Raw genomic sequence first — 18,762 nt, 5'->3', positions numbered from 1 at the left:
CTGATTCACTGTTTCGTGTTTTTACTACTAGCCGCACAGTAAACAACCAACTTCAAACACAAACTGCCGTTTGTAGAAATCATTTACTCGTAGTTCAGGTATTAGTGTGGACAAACACAGTCAGGTAAAAAAAACCTCACTAAACTGGCGCATTCTGCTATCAAGAATACAAAAGGATTACTGTATGATAAATCCAAAGCTTAATATACTATAATTTACTCAGAAATCTCAGGGGAAGGGCGCCCACATCCGGGGCAAGAGCGGACCGCACCCCACCCCCTCCCCTATCTCACAGGGATACGAAAATGTACACTGAAGCCAGCGTCTTTCTTTCAGTAAAATTATTAAAAGTCGTTATGCGCAGGACTCTTTAACTGGGTCTGATGTGGAACTCACTTATGGGTACTTAAAGGTCGCCATTCGTCTTCGGAAATAGTATAAGTACTTCATACGCTGAGGTCTTACCCCATCTACAAACAATCGTATAGGCGCCCTTGCTCAGGAGTGTGCTACCAACTAGCTGCATGTATGTCAAGCGAACGGGGATAAGCATGTGCTGAAGTATGCTACTTCCAAGTACCATTGACGTAAACTTATAGCTGGGCACCCCATGAACTGTGCACATTTTTTATTAGATCCGTGTGTATTTGACCCATAAGGCAATTACGTGATGTCGGTTGCGCTTGCGCAAAAGCTCCTTAAAACGTGCAAGACTGGAGATGTGCTCGCTACCCTGCTCATTCCACCTATATGCTCTCTTCTCTCCGATTGACAGTGGAATTCCGAGTGCCTTTGTTTTTAATGTCTCAAGAAATTATGTTGATATCAATATATCTAATTTGTCTTTCCAACAACTATTACCTTTTCGACTTCTTCCCATTTTTCCCTGCAACCATTTCGCTTTAATTTTCGTCTATTTACTATTCATTTCTTTTCTATTCAAATTTCTTATTACTTCTTTTCCTTAACATTTATATATTTCCGTCTTTCGCCGAACAATTGAAGTTTATTTCTGTTATCTAAGATATTTCACAGCTACCTTCCTCATATCCATGCTCACTTGTCCAGCGCCTATCGTTGTCTTTTTACGGATATCTTCCTCTTCAAATTAACGGAGTGGTATGGTATCCGTCGCTCCAGTAGTTAATAATGTCCTTTTGGTCTAGTGATAAAGTACTAGTCTGGAAAGCGAGAGGCTGTCGGATCGAACTCTGGTCGAACTACAAAACATAGTCAGTCTGCCTGTAACCTAGCCTCAATTATGTGAAGGAACGACATGGGTTTCGAATTCCACGTCAAACCGTAGGTACTGTTTCTCTGGCAGCATTACAACACTGGGTTAGCGCCACGCAAAGTCGCCGAATTAACGTTCAATCGAGTGATTTTCATCAGTTCGTTCATCCACACGAAATTAGTATTATTATTATTATGAGAGCCTCAGAAAAATTAAAACTCGCTTCACCACTCCTCTAAACTTCAGTATCCCTCTTCTTACACATTGATTCTCGCAGATGATGTTCTTAAACCTCAGACTATTCTTCATCATTATTAGATTGTGATATGGCTCTATATCTGATCCTGAGTGTGCCTTATAACCCAATATCACATTTATGTATCTTTGTCGCACCCTGAGGTAATATAGTCGTTAGCTGCCTGTGTTTCCTCACCTTTTCGAGATATAACTCTTCATCAGATGTCTACTGAAAATGGTATTTGATGCTTCCAGCTGAAAATCTTTACAGATTTCAAGGGACGTTTGTTTTCCATCACCCCCACAGCCGAGTTCCTTTTCTCCCTTTGCTAGGCCATATTTGTTCTTCCACTATAGCATTCCAATCCCTATGGTTCTTAGTTTATAGCCAAGTTTGGATACTGAGTACCCTTTCAATTTCCTCACGCAATAATTCCATTTGGTCATCCGATGTGGTGCTGACTTGTATACTTGAACAATAGTTGGTGGCACTGGTTTGATTCATGTCTGATGAGAATAATGCTTCGTTTAACTGTTCACAGTTGTTCCCTCTTTTCACTGTTTTTCTATTCATAAAGAATCCTCCTCCCAGTAACATTTTATGATTTTGTTGATGTCATCCCATATTCAACTGACCAGACAAATGTTTCTTCCTTTCATTTCGCATCACAGACCACTGCTAGTACAAAATATGAACCAAAAGTATTCCAGTCCAAGTTGAAAAGAACCATTACGTTTTAATCCGGCAAGTATCAACAAACACGTTGCGTCTGAACGTGAACCTACTAGCGAAGCGTCGGTGAGTAGATGCGATTGCCATCTCTGGGTAAAGCGGCAAAACATTTGCGCATGACTCACTCTCAATCGACAGGCGGCACTGGTGGTTGTAACTGCTATATATTCTGCAGTACGGGAGCTTACGATCGATATGATGCATTAATGTAGATAATCTTTGTACGTTTAATTTGTAAATCGCATAAAGCGCTTATAATTCGGTAAATTTTGTTCTTTACCAGAAAAAATTTACAGGCACGTATATTATGAGACTGAGAACTTACGAAAAATTTCGTTTTGTAATAACTCATAGACATTTAATTACATGATGTTGAACATGTAATGAGTTATGGCAGTTTGGCTTTCTTGAACACTGAGCGCTTACTGAAGGCAGCGTAGATCACGCATCAACAAAACGAGTAAAAGGTTTCAGAGAATGAATTTCAAAGTCAGAAATGGAAGCCGGTGCTGACCCGTTACGTGTGAACTGTCCTAAGTTTCAGATCTCCTAGTTGTGCATTTGGTACAATAAAGAATAACTTGAGCTGCACGTTCTGGCCAATAAATAAAGTAGTTCTGCTATGTAAGAACTTCCTTTGAGAATTTGTAATAACTGTCATTTGAGTAAAGAAAATTTAGTTCTATCATGTCGATTTCACTAGCAAAAAAACTTTTTCAGTTTGTTAGAGGTACCTTCATTACCTTTTTCGATTGGGAGTAATATGGAAATCCTTCAATATACTTCTGCAAACTAATATTCAGTATATATATACACATTAGTAGTTTTTGTTGTGATAATGTAAAAGGAATCAGGACGAACCATGATTGAAAGCGAAATTGGCGCATAAAACAGTTGCTATTGTTCTTACAGAGTACAGTTACATTGAACCTTTTGGAATAACAATTAAAAGTGGATGCAATTAAATTTTCGCAAACGCAGTGCAGGCGTAAATTAACTGTTCATGTCTGTTGGTACGATTTCAAGAAGACATTTGTTTGTTCAGTATCCAAGACACAGCTGCTTAATATGTTAGACACGAAGTTAACTCGTCTCAGGAAGTGTTATACAGAATTTTAGAACATGTGAATTAGAGAAAACAGTGGCCTATTATTCAATTAATTGTTTCATGTGACTTACGTATCAGATTATTATGCTTTTAGTGACTTTTATGGTGCGTTACAGTAGCCAGAATTGTTCTAATGTTAAGTGTTTAGAATTATGCGGGAAATTTCAAACTGTACATTATTCCTTTGTCTTTGAGAATACAGTTTACCGTGATGGTGATTCTGAAGACTGCTTTCAGTTAAGGTTACTTGTACGTTAATTATCTTTATCATATGAGGTTTCCAGATGTTCTGTTAATGCTACACATTGCCTTTGATTTCTTACGCGATAACTATTCGTACACTAAGGGCACTGACACTAGCCATTCTCTAAGGCCTTAGGTTTTATGCAGGTCTTGCTTAAAATTACTCGTTAAAGAAGCATTTTTGAAACAACTTCGAGAGCTAATAAGATTGCACAGTTTGCCTCTGATCCTTTCTTTCAGCAACGGAAGAAGGAACATAATGGGCTAAGTTTGAAAGTAGGACTGAAACTCAGCTATCCTCGGTATGTGTCAATGATGAGGAGGGAAATCGACTGTGCCTTCTCATAGAAATCGTCCTGGTATTAGCCCATAACGAAATCATGGAGAATATGAATCTGGATGGCCAGGAGGGGGGGGGGGGGGGGGGACATGAACAGTCGTCAACTTGAATGTGAGCGCAGTGTGCTAACACCCGTTCCACCTCGCTCGGTGAACAATGCGGAGAAGCACAGGAGATTTTAACCTCACGCAGTTGCCATCATCGTAAAAAATTAAACCAATAAGACAGGCAGAAAGAAAATAAGAAAGACAGATGACTACAAAAACAGAATAAAGCACAATTATTGAAAATCAAGATGTTACAAAAATCGAGGAAGGATAGGAATATAAAGAGAGGTAAAGATACAACAAAATTACGCTCAAGCAATGACTTTGATACAGATGTGCAGAATAAATCGCACACATTTTGAAGAAAACAGAGTATTATATAAACTGCGAAGTCGTTAATAATCCCATAAGGTAGAAAATCATTGCAAATGTTGAAGACGAATGCAATAGTCACTGACAATAAACTTAAAAAAGTAACAATAATAATAGTCACCGTTATAGCAACAATAAGGCAGCTACAAGGCAAAACAGTTCTATGATACACAGACTGAAAGACGAACATATGTAAAGACAGATTCACACACACACACACACACACACATACACACACACACACACACACACACAGAGAGAGAGAGAGAGAGAGAGAGAGAACGCCAGATGTAGACACATACACTGGACTACCAAGACATGCACATACATTATACATGAACATAAATGAACGTTGATATCAGATTAAACGATAGAATATGATCCAAGCGATGACAGCACTTACGGAAACAAACGACTTGAAAAGTGTGATTTATTACTGTAAACAGTTCGTTTATTCAGTTAAGTAACAAATTTTGCAATCTGGCATCCTTGGCCAGTTAAACGATAGTTTTCTAGAAAATAGAAGCAGCTCGTTATCAGATCGTACAATTACATTACAGCATTAGTGCTAAATTCGTTGGCATGTGAGAAAGAACGGGTATGGGACCGCGACAGTTAACGAATGTAGCCTTCGTTTAGGGCACTGAAAGAAGGTTTATTCAGTGACATTCATTTTACAATATAACACGTTACCTTTTCAAGGATGTATGTTAAATGACTCTGGCCGTGGAAGCCTACACACATACAAACATGTTTCTGTTACTTCTGGTTTTCCTCTATGTACGTAGATATTGCTATGCTTCCTAAAACTGAGTGAGCATGATATGCACAATATTTGTAAGAATAGTCTCCAATAGAAAATGATCCTCATAATCATGGCCCTTACAAGCTGAGCATATTTACTGGTAAGGAAAAAGAGCCCGTCTAGGACAAAAATGCAATTTACAGTGAAATATTCATTCCACATATGTGTTCAGCTAATGCATGGTGATAAGAGGTAAAAATGTTCTCCGGCAGAGCCATTTTTCGTGTCTTTGCTTCCAACTCTGAGACTACATCCAGTTATATCTAGGATATAACTAGTGGGCTGATATTATTTGTACTCCGGCATCAACATTTAATTTTTGGATCATTTTTCAACATTGATCTCGACATATCCCACCGATTTCTCCTTTTACTATACAGTCCCAGAAAGTGTCCTGAGTCGTATGTATGATTGTTGTGTTGCTTCACAATTGTGTTGCATGTTAAAGACTACCGCCCTGAAAAAACTGTAGGTGTCCTCTTAGCTATTCCATACCAGCACTCGATACCGGGTAGTTATAGTTGAAGTGATGGTGTACCGAGTGCACCATTTCGGACTGTATAAATCGCCAGACGCTGAAACATCATAGGTATGTTCATTAATAGGTGAATTAAGACTGTTAAATATAATCAAGTCTTGATCTTCTTTTAGATTTATGGTATTCATTCTTCTAATCTTTTGGAGCTCTTTATATACATATTATTATTCTTAATTTAAAAACAATTTTGAGAGTGAGAGCTATACAAAATAAAAATAAAGTAGTTACTTTCGCAGACTTCAAGAGGGCCTACGACTCAGTTGACAGACGAGCACTATTCCAGATACTTTATTAATCAGGGATAGATGAAAACACAAGAAGACTTGTTGAACAAACCATCACAGATACAACATCAAGAATTAAGTTTCAAGGCCAAATTTATGAACCATTCAAAATCAAAACAGGAGTTCCACAAGGAGACGGACTGGCCACAATTTAAAGCACATTAAAAAACAGGGGCACAAAGGGTATAAGCATGGGCCAAGGAAAGAACAAATTTGAAGTGAAATGTTTAGCCTTTACGGATGATATAGCATTGATAACTGAAAACCGAACAGACGCAACAGTTATGCTTGATCTGTTACAAGAGATTGCTGAAAAGACTGCGCTAAAAATATCCTATGAAAAAACCGAGTATATAGAACACAAACATAATACAGAAAAGTTTATGAAAACAAAGTATGGAAAAATTAAAAGAGTTGATAGATTCAAATACCTGGGAGAGTGGAGCCAAGCCAATGGACTGGATAACACAACAAATAAAGAAAGAATAAAAAAGCTAGAATTTGCATATAAATTAACACAAAACTACTACAATAGGAAATCTATATCCATACAAGCGAAGATTAAACATTATAATTCAGTTACTAGGACACAAGCAACGTATGGATCAGAGTGCCTAACACTGAATAAGAAAGATGAATTAAGAGAACTAGAAAAAGAGAGAGAAAAATACTAAGAAAAATTCTAGGCCCTAAGAAAAACAAGGAAATTGGTGGATTAAAAGCAGAAATGAAGACCTATACAAAAATACAGAAAAGATCACAGATACAATGAGGAAGAGACGACTAAAATTTTATAGACATTTAAAAAGAATGAAAGAAAAACGGATTACAAAGAAAATTTTAAATACGTTAGTAAGCTGAAAAATGTATGGATAGAAGCAGTAAAGAAAGACGCCAACAAAATAGGTGCTGCAGAAGAAATAATACTTGACACGAATCACTTCAGGCTACTTATAGAAAACGCAAACTATGAAGAAGATGAGCCAAAACCTTGACCCAAAAGAGTGTGGATAGATGAGCAGAGACGAACAGTTGGCGAGAAAATGAAGAAGTACTGGGAAGAACGGAAGAAAAAGAAACACCATAAGTCTTAAGTTGTATGCGGTCCACAGCTGGCCAAATTCATAAATAAAAAAAGAAATATTATTCTCAACATGGTTCTTATTATGCTGGTGTTTAATACTTGTAGTCTTCGCTATTTGCTTGAATATCATTTTTTATTTTAATGACCTCTAGTTCTGTTCTAACTCAAAATCAGGAGTCTGATGAGATAGACAAAATCGTTACAATCATTAATGTTGACAGGAAGAGACGTCTTCTAGTCATGGACCACTTTCTGCCTCCAGGTGAAAATAAGACGCTATAAGCAGTCACAATGTAGTGTGGTTGCAGAAAAAGGGGAGGAACTATCAAACAGGTAGTTATGACAGAGGGATCCGGTCAGCAGTTATAACATGAGTTCAGTATTGTCTCCCGATTCAGCAACGTGATGCATCCATAACGCAGCATGGTCACCAGTTGCTCGCAGCATATCCGGTGTAATGAGAGCGACATGTCATCGTACGCTATCTTTCAGATCAAGAAAGGTCTGGGTACATCCCTTTTAGATACGATCTTTCAGATATCTACGAAAGCGCCAAGTCATGTGAGTTTAGGTCGGCGAATCTGGAAAGCCACACAACTTAAAATTGCCTAGAGATGATACGGTCATTACCGAAGGTTTCTCGGAGCAAATATTTCACCTGGAAAGCAACATGTGTGTCTTTCATCTTGCATGGAAAGAATGGTGTGGACACAGCTGCTCTCTTTCAAAGGTATATTCACTTGTTGCTAAAACAGGTCCTCATAGTGTGCTGATGTCACCGTACGCTTAATAGGCTCGTGAGGTGTCACCTCCTCGAAGAAAAACAGACCGAGAACGAAGGAGCGTGTGAAAGCGCACCACACAATCACATAAACCGAGTGCAGTGGTTGTTCCTGCACAACATGTGGCGGAGTAGAACCCCATGTGGGACTGTTCTGTGTATTCACGGTACCATGCGGAGTGAAATTCGTTAGTTCCATCCAAACAATATTCCACTGCCACAGATCATAAATTTTCATGCGTACAAAAAGAAAAAAAAGGTGAAATGCACCGAAAACCCTTTTGAACTGTTGACCAGGATCGAGTCATTCCCGTAACACAGCTCGAGCACTGGATGCAGAATCTGAGGCATATGCAGCACGATCGGGTATAGCTAAAGCAACTTCATCAATAACTGCCTTGGAAATGGACCACCTCCCTCTCCATGCTACACCACGTAATTCATCTGTTTCTTGATTTTTATTGATCACATTCTTTAGCTCATTTACTGACATGCAGCCTCTTCGCAGCTGTTGCTTTCGGCAATGTTCCCGCAAGCAGCGCTCTATTGCTGCCGTTCTGATAAAATAACTTTCCCAGCAGTGCGCGGTATTTCTTCTCAACAGCCGTTGCGTTTCGTACTGAGAACGTCAACCTTATTAACCCTTTACACTAGAAGTACATTCATCAAAGAAATCAACATGCGTCGCCGAGTGACAAACAGCGTACTGACGTCAAAACAGGCAAAATTTTACATGCTGGCTGCTTCCAGCGCCATATTCTCACCTGGTGGCAATCAGTGGAACTATTAATTGTTTCAGCATACTCTAAGAGCGCAGTGGTTAATGGACGTACCTATGATATTTCAGTGTACTATGATTTATACGGCCCACACTGCAGCACTCGGAATACCGATAGTTTTGTTATAACCAGCCGGTATATGTTGTGTGGCATCGCGATCCACTACCATCCTGCGGAAACACTGCCTGATAAACACTATAACACAAGAAAATTTGTTCATGCTGATAGGAACAGGAGAGCTATGATACGAGTACTACTTTGACTGTGTCGAGGAAATACGGTATCAATGCAAAGAAACTAACTGAAACTGCATAAACACATGAAACATCTGCTGTCAACCGTGCCGTACGTAACTGACATGAATTCATTCAGGATCATTTGCCCAATCGGCCAATGGAAATATATATTGAAGTGCAATAACTCTTCTTTTACACTGTTATCTACTTCAGGACATGTTCGTTCCTGTGCGACGAACAAAATGGGGTTCCATGCAATCCAGACTGCCTTTCTCCTACAGAATAACTGCGAATATTCTGTAACTCGTAGGAGAGACATATCATGAGTAGCAGTGAGTGTTACGATCAAGATGAATTTTTACTTAACTAGTGGGTTCTACAAAACTCATTGCACGTACGCATGTTCATTCAGTGTAGCAGGCATTGACCTCTGCAGAGATACGCGTATGTGACACCACATCCACTCCCTTATGTTGTATAAATCGTGTTTTACTGACAAAAGGGTGGAGTAATAATTGTTGGAAGTTCATAGCAACTGCATTTGACGGATATGATTTATGAGTAATTTTGGTGCTATTGGAAAACCAAAGACACATTTCCCTGTAGGAGCATCTCTTTAGAAACTGGAAACAATGGAGGAAATGGGGCAGGAGGCGAAGTATAAATCTTTGTTTACCACCGCTTGAGGTTTAAATGCTATTGCTCCTATTATCGATGTCCTAGATGGTTCTTACAAATTAGTAGGTGGGTATTCCCGCTTTTTTAGTGAAATCGCTGCACGTAATTCTGTCTTCGGTGACATAAAAGAAATATTATTTCTTGACATTTTCTTGAAGCAGTTCGTTGTTGCCTCCTGAATACTGTGGGCACAGTGCTAATCTTATGTGAAGAAGTCATTTCTATTCTCCATTTGCTTTGCCATAAATCCTTAGCAATGGTCCTTTAGGTGACTGCATAGCGAACTCGTGGAAGGCATGAGCTAAGCAACATTAAAAGTATAATCTATGTCAACTGACTTTGTTATAACAAACTAATAATTTGTCCAAAATGAACCATGCGTGTGACGACCAGTAAGCAGGGAAGGACAGAACTGCATTACCATCACAGTAGTAGTAGTACCACAGCAATGTGCTAGATAGGAGGAGGTTGAGCTTCGGATGTGTTAAGTGTGAAAGCAGTGAGACATTCAATGCTTTCTTTTTATGTATTTGGTTATGTGAAAAAGAACTATTTTTGCTTTCGGAACACGAATCTTCGTGATCAGATACTCCCTGATATGACTATTACATAAACATAAAGAGATACTGTAGAACTGAGATTTGCTGTTGTTACAGAGGATAAATGAACACCCATCTACCATTAGGTTTGTGGCGCAGTCAGCAGTAGCAAGCTTCGCCAAATGTGGAAGTGCTTGATTAGTTCTCTATTGAATAACGTGAAGCACAACCAGTGCCCACGTAGACCAAATTTGTTACAAGGTTAATTCACAGTATCATTTACTGTAAATATTTTCATTCGAAATTTTTATATATTCGTAAACAAGCTTAGTTCTAAAATGATGTTAAGTAATGTAATGGAGAACTGATTGATATGGCTTTAACGGAATACGTCAACAATAAGCATAAAGAGCAGTAGAACTGCAGATGTTATAGTTACGAAGTGAAGCTGTTCTGACAGTTTCGATACAATCGCTGTTGTCAAAAAGCACCACGAAACAGGAAGTCTTAGACTGATGTAACGAAAGTTAGCTACAGAGCAGCAGAAACAGTAGTTACGCTACTTTTTTCACGGAATCTGCAGACCACCTATTGTTTAATACAAATGGAATTGGCCTACGAATGACACATTGTAAATGCATTTTGGTATGTCTCACAAAAACCTAATTTTTTTGTCACTGATTGCATTTCATTTCATTCAGATACTTTGAAGACAATACACAAATCGCAAGTACTTTCTGTGCTATCGAAGCGATCTACCATTTGCGATAGAACAAATACCAGGTAGTGCGTCATTCAGCACGCTGTAAAATCATAGGAATATCAGAAGGATAAACGCATACTTTAACTAGTAAATTTCCCGTCAGATCTCTGTTAGGTCTACTAATCAATTAAAGACCAAATTATGCAGACGGCTGTAGAACCTAATATGAGTCTTTCGAAGCAAGGAACCGATGATGCGACATGAGCATTCGAGGCCGTACGGGTCTTGAAAGACTAATGCATGCTTGTAAACTGCCTGCTGCATAACGATCAATTGTCCCTCGTATCTGCAAAGTGTCCACTATTAATTGCGCCATAGTTGATGACTGGTTATCGAAAATGGAGGGTTGTTCGTAACCGCACTGTTTGGGCATGCATTTTATGGATGGTGAATCAACACACAGCAAACGTACGCAGAAAAGTTAAGCAACAGGCATCAATCTACCTGGAAGAAACTTCCTGGCAGATTAAAACTGTGTGCCCGACCGAGACTCGAACTCGGGACCTTTGCCTTTCGCGGGCAAGTGCTCTACCATCTGAGCTACCGAAGCGCGACTCACGCCCGGTACCCACAGCTTTACTTCTGCCAGTACCTCGTCTCCTACCTTCCAAACTTTACAGAAGCTCTCCTGCGAACCTTGCAGAACTAGCACTCCTGAAAGAAAGGATATAGTGGAGACATGGCTTAGCCACAGCCTAGGGGATGTTTCCAGAATGATATTTTCACTCTGCGCTGATATAAAACTTCCTGGCAGATTAAAACTGTGTGCCCGACCGAGACTCTACCGGGAAGAAATTTAGCACCGTAGACAGAAACTTAGAAGAAATCCAGCCATTCAAGGCACAGGGAGCAGGGTAACGTTCTAGGCAAATACCTGTTCGCTCAATAGAATTTCATCAGTAACCACTGAAAAACGTAACCGTACAAAAGGCCCTTCGTACGAAACAGCGTAGAGAATGCTAGTGAGGCAGCAGTTACACATCGTGTCATAAACAAAAGGAAGGCGTTTTCATTAATTCGTGAACCCAACGTATTATAATTCATATAGTTCTTTCTTCATGCACGTTCTTGGCAACAAACAAACTCCGTCCGAACAGACCATGAAGGGCAAACGGTACCGACCGGAGGCCGTGTCATCCTCAGCCCAAAGGCGTCACAGGATGCGGATGTGGAGGGGTATGTGGTCAGCACACCGCTCTCCCGGCCGTATGTCACTTTACGTGACCGGAGCCGCCACTTCTCGATCAACTAGCTCCTCAGTTTGCATCATAAGAGCTGAGTGCATCCCCCTTGCCAACAGAACTCGACAGACCGGATGGTCACCCTTCCAAGTGCTTAACTTCGGTGATCTGACGTGAACCGGTGTTACCACTGTGGCCAGGCCGTTGGCATTCTTGGTAACTCCATCATAAAATCTGTTAAGCGGCTCAGATCAGCGCCTAATGGACACTGTGACATTGCTGTGCAAATAATCAAACTGATACTGATCTACTACTGGCCACAATAAACACCAATCATCAACCTGTCCTTGACTGGGAACGCTTGGTAGTCGCCTGGAAACAGGGACATGTCCAGCCACTACTCAAGGAATATGCGGACACAACTTCGGACTGCTAGTGTGAACAACACAGCACAAATACTCGTTCCCAAAGAAACAAACTAATATCTGTGTATATTAGCACACCGGACTCGCATTCGGGAGCACGACGGTTCAAATGGGCGTCCGGACATTTCGAATTAGACTTTCAGTGATTTCCCAGAATCGCTCCAGGAAAATGCCAGGATTCTGCCTAAAGAAAGACACAGCCGATTTGTTTCCCTGTCTTTAGAAAAATTGGAAATTGTGAGCCATATGAGTTCGATGTCGATGGGACGTTAACCCGTAAACTTTCTTTTCCTTTTTGTCCGTCACAGCAACAGTAGGAAGACGTTGGACTAATATATAAGAGAACCCAGAAACATTTCTAGGCAAAAAATATACCTAATGAGAGATGTCCAAACACAACAGTAACGTTCCTGCTTTTACGCATTCCCACAAGTCACAAAATAATCTTTTCCACTAGATTTTTTCGGATATCTTTAGGTCGATAGGATCTGTATTTTGCTTCCTGACAATTCTATATGTCATAATATCTCCCTTTGTGTACACCATAAATACGTTTTGCAATTGTCACTGCTGTTATTCTTATTATTAGTTATTTTTAATAAGATTAAATGTTCTTAAGCTCTGTTATTCCACAAGGTCTTATACGTGTGCAAATCTTCAGACACAAAGGAATTACAGACCTTGGCTGCGAGTGGGCATTCATTTAAAACAATAGGGAAAGCCGAAAATTTGTGCCGGAACGGGATTCGAAACCCAGTCTTACTAGGCAGATGTTTTGACCACTAAGTCATCCGGACACAGACCTCGTCCCAACTGCATGAACTATGATAGCAGGCTCTCGTAAGACCTAAATCTTATCTTATCCACACACTACTGATGTAGTGCCCTTGCGCATTCTCGTTACTCGCGGTATTTTGCCGATTCCCGAAGGGTTCGAGCCTTATGTACATCCGCGCTGAAGAGAACATTGGGCATCCTCGCCATATATATATATATATGTCTTTTATTCAGACATTATTTGGTCTGACTCCAGCTATGCACCGAAAGAACGGAATTGTAAATATCTGCCGAAACACCAGAGAAAGTGCGTCTTACGGTCCTTTGGAGAGGATCCTTTATTTTATAGTACGGCAGGTCATAATCAGACAGCCCTGCTGTATGAAGGCGTCTACGATAAACGACAGGGTAACGGGAACCTTAAAATCTAATGTTCTCTTCATAATCTTAATATATATAGTTCATTGGGAGTAGACAACTTTTGTTGTTTTATCATCCTTTTGTTACACATCTGCATTGATCAAATGCCTTCTTATGGATGACACTGATAAACGTCTTCGACCATGTTTTCAAAACTGTTACCTAAGAAGTTTTTTTTTTTATTTTAGCGAATAGCTTGGGCTATGTTACTGCGCTATGCTCTGTAAAGAAGTTCCGACTTTGAATTTTTGAAAAAATGGAAAAGGAGTTTCAGCAACCATTTTAGCAAATTGACACTTATTTTTATTGTAGATCTGGATTTTAGCTACTGACTCGATTCAAATGCACTGAAGACAGGTATTCAATAGCCGAAACCTAGATCTGCAATAAAAATACAGATTGAATTTGCGACTGATTGCTGAACCCCCGCCCCTTTTGCTCTTTTGAAATTTACGACAGTCGCTGTACACAACGGATCCGATGGAATCAACTTGGTTACTGGTTTTGGTTATCTCAGCAAGCAGATAATGTGGGACTTTTATCGTATTGACGTGAAGAAACTACGAGTAGTAACTATTAGAAACAAGTGCAGTGAAAGCGCCCCCCCCCCCTTCCCAGTGCTTCAAAAAAGAAAGAAGTTCACTGAAGAAAATTATATGAAGGCCAACAATACAGTTGGGAATTTTTTGTTCCGTTCTAAGTTAAAGAGTGTGGTTTCTTTGGGTAGTGGTGTAGTAACGCTATCTGAAGATGTATCAGCAAGGAACTAGATTGTATGCCATCTCCACATTTCTTTAGTTGGGCTAAGACACTACAATTAAATGCCTATGTTGTGTGATTACATTTAATAGTGAGACTAGTGAACGAGAAAGTATTAGATTTGGGGAAGCATACAGTAAAAAGACTTGGCGATGTAAATGCGGCAAGAGAAATAAAAGCTAAGGATTGCGAAAAAAAATTTTGGAGTGAAGTAGAAGGGGAAGAAAGTGGTTCTTTGAAAACAGTGGTGATAAAAATGACACAAACTATGGATAATGGTGTTTTTAAATAGCATATGAAACAGTTAAGAAAATAAATTTCGTGTGAAAATTTTAAATACCTTTTCCAGTTTTTCATTTGTTTCACTACAATGTTCTGTGTTGTCAGAAGCTACCTAACCTGCTACTATGAAATGTCCACAGGTTCCTCCCCAAAAGTAGCACAGCCATGCACTTATGGTCCTGATTATTGTAGATCAGAAAATAAAGACATTACAGACAATGTAAAGTATTAACTGCAAATCGATATCTTTAAATAGCATATGAAACAGTTCAGAAAATACATTTCGCGTGAAAATTTTAAATGGCTTTTCCAGTTTTTCATTTGTGTCACTACAGATGTTCTGTGTTGTCAGAAGCTACCTAACCTACTGCTATGAAATATCCACAGGTTCCTCCCCAAAAGTAGTACAGCCATGCATCTATGGTCCTAAATATAATTTTAACTCGGATTATTTTTAATAGTTAAATAACAAAATGTTGTGGTTTAATGAAACAACATTAAACATTGTTTGTTAATATGGATACCTGTTATTGTAGATGAGATAACAATGACATTGTAGATAATGTAAAGTATTAACTGCAGATCCATATCATTAACAGTATCTAAGGTATTTGGTTATCAATATTGCAAATTCAACACCGGCAACACAGCGCCCGGCTACGACTAACAAGGGAACCTCCCCATCGCACCCCGCTCAGATTGAGTTATAAGTTGGCACAGTGGTTAGGCCTTGACATACTGAACACAGATCAATCGAGAAAACAGGAAGAAGTTGTGTGGAACTATGAAAAAAATAAGCAAAATATACAAATTGAGTAGTCCATGCGCAAGATAGGCAAAATCAAGGACAATATGAGCTGAGGACTGCCGTGGTCCAGTGGTTAGCGTGGGTCCTGGGTTCAAGTCTTCCCTAGAGTGAAAAGTTTACTTTCTTTATTTTCGCAAAGTTATGATATGTCCGTTCGTTCATTGACGTCTCTGTTTACTGTAATAAGTTTAGTGTCTGTGTTTTGCGACCGCACCGCAAAACCGTGCAATTAGTAGACGAAAGGACGTGCCTCTCCAATGGAAACCGAAAACATTTGATCGCAAGCTCATAGGTCAACCGATTCCTCCACAGGAAAACACGTCTGATATGTTCTATACGACACTGGTGACGGCATGTGCGTCACATGACAGGAATATGTTGTCGACCCATCTAACTTTGCTGGCACGGTAGCTCAGCGTGTACGGTCAGAGGGTTAGCTGCCCTCTGTAATAAAAAAAAACTGAGTTAACGGCTCAGCACTGAACTAGAACGGGTGTCAAGGAACATCCGCACCGAACAAATGCAACAAACAAAATCGAACAAAATGAGAACATAAAAAAAACTTGTACACTTGGCGAATGGGTAAAAAGACTCTTCTATCTTGCCCGATTTAGGTTTTCTTGTGGATGTGATAATCACTCCCAAAAAAGTGATGAAAACATAAGAACAGTCACATAAAGTAAAAATAAAAAAATTTAAGTTTTCACTCGAGGGAGGATTTGAACTAAGGACCTCTATGTTCCGTAGCTGCTCATGCTAACCACGGGACCACAGCGCGCCGCAGCCCACATTCCACTAGATGTTGCCTATCATGCGCATGGACTACTCAGTTAGCATATTTTGCTTTTTTTTTCATAGTTCCACACAACTTCTTCCTGTTTTCTCGATTGATTTGTGTTCAGTTTTTCAAGGCCTATCCACTGTGCCAACTTATAACTACATCTGAGGGGGGTGCGATGGGGAGGTTCCCTTGTAAGAAATGTGGCAGTACTCTGTATCGTGTGTTTGTGTGCGTGTGTGTGTGTGTTGACCTGGGGGAGATGTCGCAGCCCTGCTGCATGAAGGCCCCGAGCGCGAACCACAGGCTGTTGAGGATGCTGAAGTCGTTGGCGAGGACGCCGCAGCGGCCGACGCCCGTCACGCCGACGCCCACCCCCGCGGAGACGGCGTCGTCGAAGACGCCGACGCCGACGGCGGTGGCGGTGGCGGCGGCCGCGGCGCTGCCCCCGGGCGGCAGCAGGCGCCACTCGTAGGGCGAGAAGCGCGACACGATGAAGAGCACGATGCTGACGCCCACGTACGAGAAGATGACGCACACCCAGATCTCCTTGCTGAGCGGGTTCAGGAAGCTGAACACGCCCGGCTTCTGCTTCACCGGCTTCTTGATCATGATGCTGATGCCCAGCGACATGAACGGCTTGCTGAAGTCGATCACGCGCTCCCGCTCCGACGTGATCGTCATCGACGCGATCGCGATGTCCGCCTCCTGGTGGCACACCGCGAGCAATCACCCTCTGTGACAGACTGACAGCGCTGTCCAGCAACACGTACAGACGACCAAATACAATCACATCTAAACTGATACCTAAGAGAAGTCCTTGTAACTGTAAGATGATTCAAATGTCTCTGAGCACTATGGGACTTAACATCTGAGGTCATCAGTCGCCTATAACTTAGAACTACTTAATCCTAACTAACCTAAGGACACCACACACATCCATGCCCCAGGCAGTATTCGAACCTGCGACCGTAACAGTCGCGCGGTTCCGGACTGAAGCGCCTAGAACCGCTCGACCACCACGGTCGGCTAAGTGTAAGAAATCTGCGTTACTAACAGACGTACCGTCAACAGGTTGTTGTGATTGTAAACTCTAGGTTATAAAGACTGTCTGAGAATGTACACAAAACACAGACGCAAAAGATTTATTTGTCAAAACCAATACTAACACTAGGAAAATTACACTACTGGCTATTAAAATTGCTACACCAACAAGAAATGCAGATGATAAACGGGTATTCACTGGACAAATATATTATACCAGAACTGACAGGTGATTACATTTTCACGCAATTTGGGTGCATAGATACTGAGAAATCAATACCCAGAACAACCAACTCTGGCCGTAATAACGACCGTCATACGCCTGGGCATTGAGTCAAACAGAGCTTGGATGGCGTGTATAGGTACAGCGGCCCATGCAGCTTCAACACGGTACCACAGTTCATCAGGAGTAGTGACTGGCGTATTGTGACGAGCCAGTTGCTCGGGCACCATTGACCAGAAGTTTTCAGTAGGTGAGAGATCTGGAGAATGTGCTGGCCGGGGCAGCAGTCGAACATTTTCTGTATCCAGAAAGGCCCGTACAGGACCTGCAACATGCGGTCGTGCATTATCCTGCTGAAATGTAGGGTTTCGCAGGGATCGAATGAAGGGTAGAGCCACGGGTCGTAACACATCTGAAATGTAACGTCCACTGTTCAAAGTGCCGTCAAAGCGAGCATGAGGTGACCGAGACGTGTAACCAATGGCACCCGATACCATCACGCCGGGTGATACGCCAGTATGGCGATGACGAATACACGCTTCCAATGTGCGTTCACCGCGATGTCGCCAAACACGAATGCGACCATCATGATGCTGTAAACAGAACCTGGATTCATCAGAAAAAATGACGTTTTGCCATTCGTGCACCCAGGTTCGTCGTTGAGTACACCATCGCAGGCGCTCCTGACTGTGATGCAGTGTCAAGGGTAACCCCAGCCATGGTCTCCGAGCTGATAGTCCATGCTGCTGCAAACGTCGTCGAACTGTTCGTGCAGATGGCTGTTGTCTTGCAAACGTCCCCATCTGTTGACTCGGGGATCCAGACGTGGCCGCATGATCCGTTAGAGCCATACGGATAAGATGCCTGTCATCTCGACTGCTAGTGATACGAGGCCGTAGGGATCCAGCACGGCGTTCCCTATTACCCTCCTGAACCCACCGATTCCATATTCTGCTAACCGTCATTGGATCTCGACCAACGCCAGCAGCAATGTCGCGATAAGATAAACCGCAATCGCGATAGGCTACAACCCGACCTTTATCAAAGTCGGAAACGTGATGGTACGCATTTCTCCTCCATACACGAGGAATCACATGAACGTTTCACCAGGCAACGCCGGTCAACTGCTGTTTGTGTATGAGAAATCGGTTGGAAACTTTCATCATGTCAGCACGTTGTAGGTGTTGCCACCGGCGCGAACCTTGTGCGAATTCTCTGAAAAGCTAATCATTTGCATATCTCAGTATCTTCTTCCTGTAGGTTA

At 41.2% G+C, this 18,762-nt stretch overlaps 1 protein-coding gene across 1 annotated transcript in view; it reads right to left on the bottom strand.

Moving 5' to 3' along the window:
• The window catches only part of LOC124795312 (glutamate receptor 1-like), a 1,309,547-nt gene that overhangs the window by 149,851 nt on the left and 1,140,934 nt on the right, over window positions 1-18,762 (bottom strand). Inside the window, exon 13 of the mRNA XM_047259283.1 lies at window positions 16,485-16,939. Within this exon, the coding sequence (XP_047115239.1) occupies window positions 16,485-16,939 (455 nt within the window). The remainder of the gene's footprint in view (window positions 1-16,484; window positions 16,940-18,762) is intronic.

The sequence above is a fragment of the Schistocerca piceifrons genome, chromosome 4 (assembly GCF_021461385.2).
Source record: "Schistocerca piceifrons isolate TAMUIC-IGC-003096 chromosome 4, iqSchPice1.1, whole genome shotgun sequence".
NCBI classification, from domain to species: domain Eukaryota; kingdom Metazoa; phylum Arthropoda; class Insecta; order Orthoptera; family Acrididae; genus Schistocerca; species Schistocerca piceifrons.
The sequence above is the reverse complement of the archived record's forward strand: the minus strand, read 5'-3'. Positions and strand labels throughout refer to the sequence as shown.